General features: G+C 42.3%; 1 protein-coding gene across 5 annotated transcripts; it reads left to right on the top strand.

Moving 5' to 3' along the window:
• The first annotated feature begins 3,761 nt into the window (after window positions 1-3,761).
• On the top strand, window positions 3,762-15,817 carry LOC125545139 (probable LRR receptor-like serine/threonine-protein kinase At1g06840). Of its 5 annotated transcripts, none has more exons than XM_048709019.1 (21): window positions 3,762-4,195; window positions 5,121-5,222; window positions 5,654-5,801; window positions 6,376-6,447; window positions 6,798-6,869; window positions 7,942-8,085; window positions 8,178-8,249; window positions 8,361-8,432; window positions 8,757-8,831; window positions 10,157-10,225; window positions 10,459-10,527; window positions 10,594-10,665; window positions 10,819-10,905; window positions 10,986-11,054; window positions 12,101-12,597; window positions 13,259-13,411; window positions 13,721-14,007; window positions 14,195-14,246; window positions 14,458-14,708; window positions 14,931-15,065; window positions 15,227-15,817. In XM_048709019.1, the coding sequence occupies exons 2-21, from the start codon at window positions 5,123-5,125 to the stop codon at window positions 15,575-15,577; spliced, it is 2,847 nt and encodes a 948-aa protein (XP_048564976.1). In that variant the 5' UTR covers window positions 3,762-4,195; window positions 5,121-5,122; the 3' UTR covers window positions 15,578-15,817. The 5 variants fall into 5 exon arrangements, with proteins under 5 accessions (XP_048564976.1, XP_048564975.1, XP_048564974.1 ...); XM_048709018.1 differs by lacking the exon at window positions 3,762-4,195 and adding an exon at window positions 4,309-4,360; XM_048709017.1 differs by lacking the exon at window positions 3,762-4,195 and adding an exon at window positions 4,873-5,000.
• The last annotated feature ends 210 nt before the right edge of the window (window positions 15,818-16,027 follow it).

Below are 16,027 nucleotides of genomic sequence, written 5' to 3'. Positions count from 1 at the left end.
GGGTGTCAGGTAAACCGGTTGAAGTAACCTGTTGGCCACTGTGTCGGGTTGTCCGACGAGCTTCATGCTGCTGAGTCTTCAAAATAAATGTTGGATCCAAATGAGCAAGAGGATGAGAAAAGCTTACTTTCTGGACTGCTTGACGGGTTTTTTGTGTTGTCTTAGAGTCTGAACCGGAGGAAAGGGTAATTACCTCTACATCATCAGCTTGACTGCCTTCTGCATCCTCCTGAGAAAGATCATTGTTAATGAGATGCATGAAAAGGGAGTCAAGTGAGTCAAGTTCTACCTCAACTTCCGGATCATCAGCATCATCATCAAGTTCCATGTTAATCCGGTCAACCGTTTTTTGTTTTGACGTCCGTTTGACGGCTTTGGTTTTGGGGCGAGAAGGTTTGACCGCTTTATCCCCAGTTGGCTTTACTGCTTTTTCTATGAATTTCCATTCCAGACAGGATCATCACCCTGTACATACATATGCAGAAGAAGGATTAAAAGTTGAACAAATTAAAGACATCAAGGATGAAAAGGAAGTATAGTACTTACATCAGGCGGTCTGTTCTTAGTATAGAAGGGGTTCAGTCCGGTTTGACTACAGACTACTTCCGTTTCATTCAAAATTTTCTTTACACTTTCCGTGACCTCTTCATCGGTCACCTGAATGTTGCAATGACGTTGTGGGTCTTCAACATCACCGGTGTACTCACACATTAAACCGGGGCGCCGGCTTAGCGGCAAGATGCTCCAAGATATCCAACAGCGCACGAAATCAACGCCTGTTAAACCGTTGGCCATGAAAGCCCGGAGTTTCGCGAGTTGAGGAGCATATTTGGCCCTTTCTGTAGAGCTTAAGCGTTGCGACATTGGATGGGTGTTGGAAAGCCGGTGATCACGAAAGCCTGGGAGGGGATTCTCATCTTCAGGAGACATATCTCTGCAGTAAAACCAAGTCTGGTTCCATTCCTTAGGATGGCTGTGCAGTTTGGCATGAGGAAATTCAACTTCTTTATGCTTCTGAATTGAGACATCACCAAGTTCAGTGTTGGGGCCATTTACAAATTCTGTGTGCCGGTTTAGGTGAAAGAAGTCCCAGAACAGCTCGGCAGTTGGTTCTTCTTGTAAGTACACTTCACAGAAGACCTGGAAGTTGCATAAATTGGAGACCGAGTTGGGTCCGATATCTTGAGGATGAAGTTGGAAACTGGCAAGCACATCCTGGTAAAACTTTGACCCTGGTGGTTTGAAGCCACGGCACATGTGATCAACAAAGACAACCACCTCACCCTGCCTCGCGGTTGGAGGATTTTCTGCCCCTGGGACTCGCCATTTAATTTCAGTTTTCTTAGGCAAGATGCCGATGCTGACCATATCGTTCAATTGTTCCTCGGTGACCCGGGAACGAGCCCAGTTGCAAGGGGTAAATTGCTTGGCCATTGTGGAATAAAAAAGCTGGAAACGAAAGGCTAGTTTATAAATCACTCATGATGACGTATAAGATGCAATGGAGTAAAAGATATACTGAGTTATGAAATTGCATAAATCAGAGACCAATGAAAAAATGGATAACAAGGCAATACCAGAACAGGGGTACCCAGACACTGTTAAACCGGAGTACAACTATGGAGGTGAAAGGCTCCTCCGGTTTATCAGAGGGCTAATGGTATAGATTGCTTATACAAAGTTAAACCGCCTATATTGGTGTGAGGGGAAACAGTCTCACATGTTTATATAAATTTTTTAGATCTAAGGTATGATAGAAATTGGAAAATATTCAGGTTCAAGATTCAGGTACTTAAACAGTTCAGTAGATCCAGATAAGTTGTTCTTGATATAAAGAGGGAGTTTAATGAGGAGAATACGATTATGGCTACAGTCGCGCAAGAATAACAGATCCAGCCTAGCCTCGAATGCTACAGATAAGAAAAGAGAGGAATATCACTGAAGTTTTCGATGAACTCCGACAAACAGTGAAACCCTAAAAGATAAGATCTGGGGTGGAAGTAAAAAAAGGGGTTACCAGTGTCACAAGAACGGCAGAGATACACTGCGGTTTTCTGGTTCGATCAGGGTGATGCAGCGGCCGACGGCGAGGCAGAGGCGAGGCTTGTCGACGGCGGCGGCGCTCAGGAGCAGAGACCTCGCGAGGAAGAAGAAGGGACGAAGGGGTAGCAGGGAAGAAAAGAAAAAGGGTCCCCTGCCCCTATTTATAAGGCGCAACGATGCAACGGCAAGTGCGGGAATCGAGGAGCTCAAAAATGGATAATAATAATGGTGTCGCTTCGATGACTAGATATACGTTAATGAAGGTAATCTTCAGCATTAATGAAGATGACGTCACGACAGTTTACCCCGATCTGAGAAGATGACGTCACGGCGGTTTACCAAAATATGAGAAGATGTGGAAGACGAAGTTTTTACTAAGGATTGACATGAAACCTGTTCAAATCAATCTAGGGCCTAATGTTGGGGATATTACTGCCGGACGTAAATCGGCCAGGAGTAGCCGGATTAACTTTATGAAGATTAGAAGCCCATGAAGATGTGAAGATGATGGCGCTTTATGAAGGCCCAAGGCCCAGAAGTGAGTTAAGGCATGTAGATGTAAACCGGCTTAATCATGTAACTTGCTTTGTAAGATAGGAAGTGTAGAGACCGAACCGAAAACGTTTATGATCCGGCTTCGGGACTCTGTAAACCGACGGGCGCCACCCATGTATATAAGGGGATGACCCGACAGCGGTTCAAGGGACAGACAACAACTCGAGAGTCAGACAAAGCGGATTCGCTCCCTGGCCTTCGAAACCCAAGCAATACCAATCACAACTAGACGTAGGCTTTTACCTTCATCGAAGGGGCCGAACTAGTATAAAACTCCCTGTGTCCCCTTGTCCGGTTTAACCCCTTTAAGCTAACCCGTTGCGATGGCTCCACGACTAAGTCCTTTCACAAGGACATCTGCCGTGACAAACCCACGACACATGGAGTGGTAGATATTTTACCCCGAGATGGAGGCGCAACAACAAATTAAAAGGAGACTCCCAGTGCCGGCGGCGAAGCGCTGTCTGACGGTCGGTACACCATGAATCCCGAGTTTGGTGTCGACCGGAGCATAGGCTAAGGGAGTCGTCGGGGCCTTCGTTGGGCAAAGGGAGAGCACCGACATCAACGAGGCATGAGGATTGACATAGACCCCGTCTTTAATTTACTTTATCAAGAACACTTTAGTCCTTATTATCTTTTAAACATGAGAAATAGCAAAACGATAAAAGATTGCAATCAAAGGACCGCTTTCCCGCGCCTTTTTTTTTGAGCGGTCTAAAACGTGAAGCGACACAGACCCCTTCTTTAGTTTACTTTTTTGTACTGCAGAGGCACAATTTCCCCGCAGTCCGCAGTGTAACTTTTGTTGCACCGTTGGCCTCACCCACCACACCACCAAATCAAACCCGTCCGTCCCATCCCAGGAACAACCGTGTGGAGCGCAGCAGCGCTACTACTAGTCAGACCGACCAGGGTCAGCATCGCAGGAAAAATCACCGCGAGCGGAGCACCACCAACCAAAACCATGGCCCAACTCGTCCATGTCGGATGATGGCACGGGTGCGAACGGGAGAAGCAACCGCAACCGCAACAATCCACCCCGCCACTTTCCCCCTCGAGGAAATGACGGATTTGTCCGGGCGCACGCGGTCCCGGCAAGGGCGAGGCAATCCAGGCTTCCGGGAGGGTTGAAAGTCCAAGCCATATCGGCACGAGCCGCAGCGGTCGCCTACCCGTTGAACCGCGGCGGACGCCTCCTCCCTCCCTCCTTCCTCCCTCCTCGCGCGCCACCCCGACGCTACCGTAGTCAATAGAATAAAGCCGCGCGAATAAACTACTGGCGCTGCCGCTGCTTACTAGTAGCACCAGCAGTGGCACCGGTCAAGGCCCTTCGCTCCTCCTCCCACCTGTTCGTCCGAGCTCCACGCCTCCACCAACCCACTCGCTCGCTAGCTCACCAGCCGCTGGCCGTGCCGCGGGCGCCGCAATCGCCAAGGGGCGGGTGGAAAGCGCCGCTGGGCGGCAGCAACAGTGGCTTACAAAAGGCGGAGGCCCCCCCTTTCCCTAGCGGCCTGGTAGCAGTCGCCGTCCGTCCGCGTCCGCATTTGCTCGCCCGCGCCCGACCTCTCCGGTCGCCGTCGCCGTCCTCGGTCAGGTATCCATCCGCCCGCCCGCACGCCCGCCGCTCCTCCTCCTCCTCCTCCTCTGTGCTGTGTCGGCCGAGCTGCGCTGAATCAATTCAGTTCATTTGCTGTTTGTTGGGAGCGGGGTTTGAGGAGATCCATGGATGGGGGAAGGAACCCACTGATGGTAGAGACCGGTTGGTTTGTTACTGTCTCTCTTCCCCTCTGCGATCCTTTCTTCGCGATTTTTCTGCTGGGGAAAGGAACCCACTGATTTTCCGGTCGCCAGTTCGCTTAAGTTTTTTCTCCTTCAGAGTAAAGTTTCAGTCTGAGGTTAAGGTTACAGTTTTGCTTCCCCTCTCTTCTTCTGTTCAATTCATTCATCATGGTTTTCTTGGTTCCTTCTCCTTTTTGGATTCTCGTACTTTTCCATTTCCACCTTCCGTTTCCCAAAGGTAATCTACCCGTGTGTGTAAACTGAAAACTGACAAAGTAACTTTGGGAGATGCCGGTGATACCAGGGCCAATACTTTGCGGAAACGTGCATGCTCTTGCCGTGACAAAATCCACCTGCTTTTATTAGTCCTTTATTTACCACCCACTCTGTTTACCTTGTGCGCATACGCGTCATCGACCTTATTAGCACGTCGGCTCCAAGTCTGGATTGCTGATTAGGATGGTCTTGCTGTCACTGTCAATGCTTAAATTATCTTCACCCGCGGTGTTTAACAAAGTGTTAATAATATGCCAGTTGCCTTATTATTCTCCGGTCAATGAAAGAGAGTTGCTTCATTTTGATCAACCCTCCCTCCGGGCCATATAGCAGAGTTGGGTCAGGCACGTTGTTAGTATTTCTTCTTAGAATCCGATTCTGTCGAAATGCTTTCGCAACTTGTTTCTTTGGAGGCATCAATCTTTTGCCACTGATACCAAGTTGCTCCTAATTCTTTTGTACAGGCATGGCCAGCTCTGGAGGGTTCCGGTATGCGGCGATCCTGCTTGTTTTGTGCATTCTCCATGTGGACGTCGTAAGGGGACAAATCACTCACCCTACTGAAGGTAACCTCTCTAGTTGTTACTTGGAAATTGCTCATCCCAGAAAAGAATTTGAATTGGCTCCTGATTGGTCACTATCAGCTTATTGGAGCATCGGATCTACATGCCTTGCCTGTGCAGATTTAGTTAGATTTATTTGTTTGTATGTTTGGACATATTGAAAGTATCTTTGAAGGGCTCATTCTTCTCATCCTGTGAAGATTCCACTTATGCGATGTATACTCCACTAGTATTCAGTTATGCTGATGAACTAATCAAACTAGTTCACAGACTGCACCTAGCCATACATATAGCTCTCAGTGATACACATGTCATTCCAGTAGTTACCTAGTAGCCTAGTGGACATAAGTTTAACTATACATGGTGGTTTTTGTTGAGATCACATATTAATATTATCCTGCTGAAGATTAAATAATTGTCTCTCTTACATGCAGTAAGTGCTCTCAATGCTATCAAAGGCAGTTTAATTGATCCTATGAACAAGCTGAAGAAATGGAATAGAGGAGATCCATGCACATCAAATTGGACAGGAGTCATCTGCCACAAGATACCCAATGATGCATATCTTCATGTAACAGAGCTGTATGATTGACACACCATCCTTATTTATATCGCACTTTCGTTTTTTCTCCGCCATGGTAATGGTTAGCTACCCAAAAAAAAAAGTATTCTGTGTACTTGTACAGTGAGCCCTCTGCTGAAGCAATTAATCTTGCAAGTCGTAACAAAGTGCTGCTCACAAATAATAGCAACATGCATAAAAAGAGCTCCCAAGTTAAACTGTAACTGAAATAGCAATCACCGTTAGCTAGAGATCTTCCACATCTCCAATTTGCTTGCAAGGATATTTTCTTACTCCAAAGAATATTACACTCAAACTTTATACCAAACCTTACAAGTCACCAGGTTCCCCCAATATTTAACATTGTTTCTAGCATTATCAGTACTGTACTCCTCTTGTTTACTGTTTCAGACTAAGTTTGCAATTCCTGGTCAAAATAGTGGTCATTTGCTGATGCTTTTATTGCTTTAACCTATTCCGGGTCTTAAAATCTGCTTGTTATTCATTTATCTATCATTTCTGTATAATGCACAATATAATGATCATGTGTCATATTCCCTTCTGCTTAATAATGCATACCTTTTGCCCACGTAGGGAGTTGTTTAACATGAATCTTTCTGGAACTTTGGCACCAGAGGTTGGTCTTCTGTCTCAGCTGAACAAGTTGTAAGTATAAAAAGCTGCTAACTGAATTTAGTGCATTCAAGTGGTTCTTTAATATTACCTGAAAAACAAAACATGTTTTCCCCCAATATTGCACCTCATGGCCTCCACTTAATGTTTTCTTGTTGGAAGGGACCACTTCATGTTTTTTTTAATGTAAAGTGGCTTTTGAGCAAGGCTCAAATTCTCTGGCAAAATAAGCTTACTAGAGTGACATAACAAGACAAAAGAATTGATAGATCTTGTCCCATTTGAACTGTTTCTTTCTTTATTCTGCATCTATGCTTTTCAGGCTGTGCCATTAGGTACCCAACATATATTGAGCTAACTTCTATATTTTTCTGTTTTGGAAGGGATTTTATGTGGAACAATTTGACTGGTAACATCCCGAAAGAGATAGGCAATATCACAACACTCACTCTTATGTAAGTTCCTCTTATCTAAACTAACTTTTGTACTCTTTTTTTAGTATGGATATGACCACGGTACTGTTTATCTTGCAAGGTTACAGAAGTTTAAGCACTGAACCCTGCATGTTAAAAATGGCACAACATTTACCGTCCTTTTCTCCATCAAAACAAAAATATAGGCCCATGTATCTGATTCAGCATTTGGGGTTAGCATTTGTGTTTTGGTCTCATCCTTTTTTATTGTTTACACAGGCACAGTGGTTCAATCTTCTATATTTATTAAAAAACCCCAGTAGATGGGCTAAAACAACGTGGCTTTGGACTACAAAATTGTCATATTCATATTTTCTCTCAAATATACGTGTACACTAGCACTGAGCCCATGCGTTGCTACAAAACCAGAAGATAGTGAGTGGCATGGATGATCGTTGGGGAAGCATTTGTGTCATCAGATCACTGCATGGTTCCAGTGAGGGAAAATAAAGCAAAAGGATGTGGGGGGAGTTGCAGACAGCGATGCCCCGGAGCAACTGAAATGGCCATGTGAGAGCCATTGCAATATTTGAAGAGAGATGAATTTCCAATTTTGAAACAGGGGGGGGGGGGGGGGGGGGGGATAGGGGAAGAGATACGGCACGAGGAGTGGTTGGGTAAGAAAGAAGGTAGCAGGACGTATGAGGTCTTTCGTTGCGTTACAATTAAGTAAAATTGTTCGCTCCCGTATGCTACAGTATACCCCATGGAGAGTTGGTTGGGTGGAGGGCTCGAACCCAGAGAAGTATTTTTAGCTGGTGTCTCATCCTGCATTTGTTTAATTGTGCAATTTACATGAGTGTTGGTCCCGCATGCGAGTAAGAACACAGTGTAGCACATCTTTGAATCTTCCCTCGTCTTGTGGCAATATTTGTTGTGTGGGTTAATGTCCTTACTCTTCTATATTCACTTTTATCCAAACATAAATATGTGCTACTGTCTAGTATTTTTCTTCAATTCTAGCATGGAAGATGAGTAAAAAAATTCGGGACACAAGTAAACATTCATAACCCTTCGTAAAAATATTCACTGTTGCTACCTCATTTTTATGCAGAACTTTGAATGGTAATCAACTATCTGGTTCCCTACCAGATGAGATTGGCTATCTCCAGAAGTTAAACAGATTACAGATTGACCAAAACCAAATATCTGGACCCATACCTAAATCATTTGGTAATTTAACAAGCATGAAGCATTTGTAAGTTTCAGGATCATAATCTTCTCACTTTCATTCCTACGCTGCCTCTTATTTAAGCATTGTTATAATTTTGACTCTTCTTTTATCTCTAGTCACATGAACAATAATTCATTGAGTGGGCGAATTCCACCTGAGTTGTTCAGATTGCCTGTGCTCCTTCATCTGTAAGTGGGCCTCTGTTTTTATTTTGAGTTCTGAGCTTTTTTTTTCTCCCTGTTATGCATTATTCAGCATGAGTTTGTGTTTTAAATTGTCTCATACTATTAACTGTGCAGGCTTGTGGATACCAATAATTTATCTGGGCCTCTTCCTCCAGAATTAGCGGATACACGTAGTTTGAAAATACTGTAAGCCCATCTTATATACCCAATGAGATTTCTTTGACATAGAGAATGTGTTCTGGTTTCTCTCAGAGAATATATGTATGCTGGTTGCCTGATGGTTACTTTAGTTTTGCTCATCTGAGGTGATTAAATAATGCTGCAAATTTCAGGATTATATTTGATATAACTTTACTGGTGTATTAAATGTCATTTAAATCTAATTTATTCTGCCTACTAAACAATAACAAATATTTTTCTCACTCAGAATGCTTCTCTCCATTAAGATTAACTTGATACTGCTATCAAGCTAATAACATGCATTTCTTATCTGCATTTTTCTACTTCTAGTCAGGCTGATAATAATAACTTCAGTGGAAGTTCCATCCCTGCTGTATACAACAACATACGGACACTTTTAAAGCTGTGAGTACAACACCTTTCTTCGTACCGTCCTATCCTTTATTTTCGTATTTGAGTAAGATGCAGGGGACTGCATATCATACATAATCATATTAAGAAATATGCTTACATAGGTAATCATAAGTTGAGTGAAGACAAACTTTGTTTGAAATGTATGTGTCGAGACTTGAGATATGAGTAAGCCAGAACCATATCTGTGCACTGAGTCTTCAGGTGTACTAGTGTACTAGAATCCAAATTAGCACCTCCGGAAGTATTGAAAAACTCCAATGGAGAAGTCGGTAACACTAACACAACCTGCATCTAAGCTTGTACTCAAGATCTTATATAATCACGGAGAAACAAAAAGGGAAATCATGCTATGGATGCTGGATAGTACTAAACTAAAAGTTCTTCTGGGTATGTACTATTCTTAGCAGGATTTGTAGTTTTCGTTTCTCGATGTGGATAATTCAGATATGAAAAACTGAGGCATGGTAGATGATGTCTTCTGTGTCTGTTGTGGAAAACTTTTCAATTTTTTCTTGACTTTTAGACATGCTAATATTTTGGGCATCATTTAATTAAGAAGAGAAGTTTTCTAGTTACAAGTTGTTTGGCTGTGTGGATTACATGATGCAGAGGCCGGGGGCTATCCTCCTCGAATTTTTTTTACAAGAGCTGTGCAAAGATATGCCAGGGTCTGATAAAAGGGAATAAAGCATTGCTCTCATGGCAAGCATAGTAAAGGCTACTCTCATGGCGGTTCATGAAACCGGTGGTGTAATGCACTCCGCCAATGCTCGGTCCCCACCATGATGTCTGAAGCCACTGCCTCATATCGCAGTTCTTCCCCTGGAAGATCCTCATATAGCAGCCAGATCAGGATGCACTCGGCCACATCTCTAGAGATCTCTATGATTGTAGTTACATAGGTTATTTTGTTTCTCTCGAGGGGCAAGCGTTTGGATGGACGTAGTTTCTTTTGGGTTTGTTGAGTTCAATAAAAAGTACTCCCTCCATTCACTATTATAGTAGGATGTTCTAACTTTTTTCTGTTTCGGACGTATATAGACGCATTTTAGTGTGTTTGTCCACTCATTTAATTCTGTATGTAGTCCATATTGAAATATTCAAAACATCTTATATTTATGAACGGAGGGAGTATATCTCAAATATTTGTGGAGAAGTGCCTATCCAATTAGGCCCTATTGGATAGGGGACTTTTTCCCAAATACCTAATATTTTCATTTTGTATGAACTGAATCTCAATAACGTGCATTCTCTATCATACTTAAATTCAAAAATGGAGACATATTGAAGTTCATAATCCTTTTTCATCTCCCCAGGAGTCTTAGGAATTGCAGTTTGCAAGGAGTTATTCCTGATCTAAGTGGCATACCTGACCTTGGCTATTTGTAAGTCCAGATCAAATAAATGCTGCACTTCATTTTTCATTCTTACTGTTTCTGACCCTACTATCAGAGATTATCCTTTTTATTGTTAGTTCATAGCACCAATTTTGGAACAATTGCTTTGTCCAGAATATGTTTTCTAAGTAATTATCTTTTAATAAGAAGATTAGTCATTCAGCTTATGATATCTAGGAGATTATTCACATCTCTTTGCTAATTCTGGCATCCACCTGCAGGGATCTTAGCTGGAACCAACTGACAGGATCTATACCAACTAATAAACTCGCTTCAAATGTCACCAAGATGTATGATGCTCTTAGTAACTTTTTATACCTTTTAAAATAACCAAATTAACTTATATTTTCTGACAGTGATTTGTCGCATAACTTTCTTAATGGAACTATTCCGGCAAACTTCTCCGGGCTGCCTAATCTTCAGTTCTTGTAAGTAACTTGCTTTTCTGCTTAGTGAAAAGATGAGTAAAGCTTTTGCACAACCTCTAAAAAGATCGGTCCTACTTTACAATTACAAGTATGTCTGCCAGCACTACTTTGCTATTTATTTTGTTAGAGATATATGAAGAAGTCATTTTACAGGTCATTTGAAGCGAACAATCTCAGCGGCGCTGTTCCATCGACAATCTGGAGTGGTATCACTTTTACGGGAAACAGAAGCCTTCTTCTGTATGATACTCTTTGTGTATGTACTTTCTACTAATCTGTTTGTGGTATGCATGTGTAATGTATTTTCTCCAATAATGCAGGGACTTCCAAAACAACATCCTTGACACTATTCCAGATGCATTTGAGCCTCCAAAAGCTGTCACTCTACTGTATGTTCTTTGCCATGGAAAGTTTCGTTGACAGTTTGCACTTCCTGCACATGCATACACATAGCCCAGGTTCAGCTGTATAATTTGTTGGGAGTATGGAAATTTGATTGCTACTAGCTAGTGCAAACCTATAAAAGAAACGGATTCCTAAAAAAAGATCCCTCATAAAAGAAACATTAAGGTTAGTAAATATCAAATAATACGGACAATCCGTTCACAATACCCCTTCTAACCCGTGACCTTGCCAATGGGTTCACATTACAAGCCGGAACTTTGATTTGGTTCAGTTTACTCCCCTGAACTCAGAAAACCGTTCACAATACCCCTTCCTTCTCAATTGAGAGTTTTATCTGTTTCACTCTGGTCTCATGTTAGTCAACAATGCCACGTCAGATCCCCCCCCCCCCTCTCCACTATCTACGTCATCTCTTTTCTCTCGTAGCTAGAATTCTTTTGAAAAAATCGAGTTGTGCAGGAAAATTGTAAACATTCCAGTAAATCAGAAATAATTCAGTGACGAATCTGGTAAAATTTCAGCATAAATTGACTTAAGGTTCGAGAGAAATTTGTGAGTTCCAGTAAATCAGGAATATTCAGTGACCAATGTGTTAAGATTTAATCTAAACCTAACATATGGCTTGAGTCCACGCAAAAAAAAGAATGGCTTGAGAGAAACCTTATGTTTTAGTTCGAAGTTCAATTTTGGGTCCAAAATTCAAACTGCACACAAAAAATTGAAAAATGAAGCAGTAATCAATAATAATTCAGTTACAAATTTGTGAAATTTCATCTCAAATTTTCATATATTTTGAGAGGAACCTAGTGTTTTTGTTTCAAGTGCGAGGAGGGAGAAAATAGATGATGTAGCAGAGAGGAGAGAGAAAAGATATGATGTGGCAGAGAAGACATTGAAAAATCTGCTGAATAGTCTGAAACCGGTCTGTTGAGAAGGAAGGGGTATTGTGAACATGATCAGAGGAGCTTTATAAATCAAACCATTTCTCTTTCTGGTGTGACAAATAACTGTTACCATCATTGTGCTGCAGGCTTTTTGGAAACCGCGTATGTGACACTTCTAATCCAGCTCGAGCAGCCGGACTTTGTCAACCCACATATATAAACGACGCACCATCTGGACATGGGCCACAAGTTAGTTTGAACTGCGCTCCTTGCCCGACGGATAGAAATTATGAATACAGTCCATCATCCCCTATACCTTGTTTCTGTGCTGTGCCTCTGGGAGTTGGATTTCGGCTGAAGAGTCCAGGGATCGCAGACTTCCGCTCCTACAAAGAAGCCTTTGAGATCGACTCGACCTCTGTATTGGGCCTGAGTGTTTACCAGCTATACATTGAGCAGTACACATGGGAGGCTGGTCCAAGGCTGAATATGAATTTGAAGTTATTCCCAAATAACACTAATTTATTCACGATATCGGAAGTTATGCGGCTCAGGCAATTACTTGCTGGATGGCAAATTACTCTATCAGACACTTTTGGTCCGTACGAGCTTCTCAATTTCACGCTTGGTTCCTATGGAGATGGTATGTAAACTTCACTTTGCACCAAGGGATGCCATTTGTAATTCTAACATACTAGTGTGTTCCTTGTCTGTATTTATTTTGCTAAGGCAGGCAATGGGATATTAGCAGAACTTCTGTTGCTGTTTATATGTTAGTAGAATTAGAAATCCATGAACTATTAACTGATTCTCCTAGCATATGGAATAATATGCGTTATTATGTTATTACAAGTGTTTAGCGCTATTATGTTAAATATTGATAAGTATTGCATGCAACATAATAATATTATTATTTTTGCCTTCATCTGGCCTATGTGCCATGAATTTTATGGTGTTTTTATTAAGGTATTTTTCATAACATGAATGTTTGAAAGTGGGCGTACCCTTGTTAATATCTCTAGAATTTCTCAAAGAACGGTCCTTCACGAGGCGCTTCGGAAGGTAAGGGAGATTGAGGAATTTAGGATCCATACCCTAATATGTTTCCTAACAGATGGTAGGACCCTCCATGGAAATGAAAAATGCTGAGATTTTGTCAAAAGGCATACTAACTTAATGAGGAATTAGAGTATATTTTCTTATTTTAAAATTCACCACTCGATGCTTCATACTTGCACTGAAATACTCCATCCAGTTCTATGATCCACTTGTTTACTGTTTTGCCTCTGTTTTTTTCTTTGCAGATTTTCCAACTGTGGTGTCATCAGGTTTAAACAAGGGCGCACTAGCTGGGATTTTGGCAGGAACAATAATTGCTGCTATCGCAGTTTCAGTGGTTTCTACACTTTTTATAGTGAGAAGACGCTCAAAACGTCGAACAGTTTCGAGGCGGTCATGTAAGTCGGTATATTTGTTCAACAAACATAGCTTTTCATGTGCTGTGTATTAAAACCTTGTTGTCTGACAAATTAGAAATTCCTTGCTGCTTTATCTGGTCACTGGTGCTTAGGAGCATCTTTATTTTAGTAGGAAGTTACCCTTTTACAGTCTTTTTGTAATACTGGAAATTGTATTTAAGCTGTGAATTTATCACATCATTTCTGACTTGACCTCATCAAAATGTATTCCATGGCAAGTAAACTTTGAAATTGCAGTGGACATTAAAATTCAATTCACAGCATCTGAAGAAGTTGATAATTTTGCAGTACTGTCGAGGTATTCCGTCAAGATTGACGGTGTGAGATCCTTCACATTTGAAGAAATGGCTACAGCAACAAATGATTTTGATGATTCAGCTGAAATTGGTCAGGGAGGTTATGGAAAAGTCTATAAAGGAAAACTAGCTGATGGAACAGCCGTTGCAATCAAACGAGCACATGAGGATTCTCTGCAAGGTTCAAAGGAATTTGTCACAGAAATAGAATTGCTGTCAAGATTGCATCATCGTAATTTGGTATCTCTGATTGGCTATTGTGATGAAGAAGATGAGCAGGTGTGTCTCAATTTTCGTATCATTTACATAGGATAAAATATAGTGTTGAAATTCTCTCACAATCCCGCACATTTTGTTAGAACAATATATTGGTTATGCTGTGCTAAAGATTTGGCGAGCTTATAATATATGGAAGAGTATCTGCAGATTGCAGTAATTGTTGCTCATAAATGATTGTGTTTTGCAGATGCTGGTGTATGAATTCATGCCAAATGGCACTCTACGTGATCATCTTTCTGGTGAGTAGGCGGGAAGTTGCACATTCAAGTTTTCTTAGCTTCTTTTCACCCCATATAACCATCTTTGCATAGTTGAAGTCGGTCATTATCCCAGCCCGTCTCCCGGAATTTATAGTTATTGTGTTTATCAGTGATGCATGTTGGTATATCGTGTTCTTTTGTTTGATCGTTGATAAATTAAAGTCCTAATATAATTTAACACCTCCTGCAGCAACGTGTAAAAGACCTCTTAACTTTGCTCAGAGGTTGCATATTGCACTGGGTGCTGCAAAGGGAATCCTCTATCTACACACCGAGGCAGATCCTCCTATATTTCACCGTGATGTTAAGGCCACCAACATTCTATTGGACTCCAAGTTCGTAGCAAAGGTGGCTGACTTTGGTCTTTCAAGGCTTGCTCCGGTCCCGGATATTGAAGGAAAATTGCCAGCTCATATATCCACTGTTGTTAAGGGCACCCCAGTAAGTCTCATTATCAATGTACCAAGATCTTATTTGCAAAAACAAAAAAAAAAGTACCAAGATCTGCACCTACAGTAATCTACTTACTGCTGTTCCATGCCAGTTGCCACACAATAGGAAACAGCTGCGCATACTTATTCAACTTTTTTTTCGCATCGATACTTATTCAACTTGTAGTGTGCAAGTTTGGCTCATCGTATCTATCCTGTTTCCTTTTGCCAGGGCTATCTTGATCCAGAATACTTCTTAACTCACAAATTGACAGAAAAAAGCGATGTGTATAGCCTTGGTGTTGTGCTGCTTGAACTATTGACCGGGATGAAGCCAATCCAGTTTGGTAAAAACATCGTTAGAGAGGTACGGAGGTTCCCGCCCTGATCCGTATCTAATGTACAGTTCAATTTAACTGTTTGCCATCTGCAAACAGGGTACATAGCCTTACATTTTAGCTTTTGAGAATCTTGTTTGACCGTTCAGTAGTTTTACTAGTGACCTATTTAACCTGATCCTCAATGTAGGTGAACACAGCTTACCGATCCGGAGACATTTCTGGAATCATCGACAGCCGAATGTCCTGGTGCCCTCCGGAGTTTGCCACGAGGTTCCTCTCGCTGGGCCTGAAATGCTGCCAAGACGACACCGACGCAAGGCCTTACATGGCCGAGATCGCCAGGGAACTCGATGCCATCCGGAGCGATTTGCCCGAGGGAGAAGATTTCATGTCTGTAACCTCCATGGAGATAAGCTCCTCAGGCACGCTGACCCAATCTACGTCGAACTCCTTGATGACGACCACCGGGGAGCATTTCGATATATCCCATGCCTCCAGCAGCGGCGTCCCTTCCAAGATGGCGATGAATCCTCGCTAGCGTCGATGCACTGATGTTCTTCGCTTTTGTAAATGGGTGTGGGCAGTAGGCGTGTAAGTAATAGCTTTGTAGAATTAACGCTGGTCGGGCCTGCCCGTCGGTTTCTTCCTCTGTACATGAAGTGGGCGTTGTTGTTGTTGTGTGTTTGAAGATCAGGGGGTTAACTTATTGTAGGAGGTGTATTTGGTAGGCACTGTTGACGAGTGCGGACGATAAATGCTAACTAATTCTTTTCAGCTATGATCATATATATTTTTTTTTTCGAAAAGGGGGGGCACCCCGGCCTCTGCATCAGAACGATGCATACGGCCAACTTATTATAAATAAAAAAGTTGTAACAAGGTCTGAAAGTCTCTGTCGGTGTCAAAACCGGCGGATCTCGGGTAGGGGGTCCCGAACTGTGCATCTAGGCCGGATGGTAACAGGAGGCAGGGGACACGAAGTTTTACC

The sequence above is a fragment of the Triticum urartu genome, chromosome 3 (assembly GCF_003073215.2).
Source record: "Triticum urartu cultivar G1812 chromosome 3, Tu2.1, whole genome shotgun sequence".
NCBI lineage: Eukaryota > Viridiplantae > Streptophyta > Magnoliopsida > Poales > Poaceae > Triticum > Triticum urartu.
This window is presented reverse-complemented; position numbering and strand designations above follow the sequence as displayed.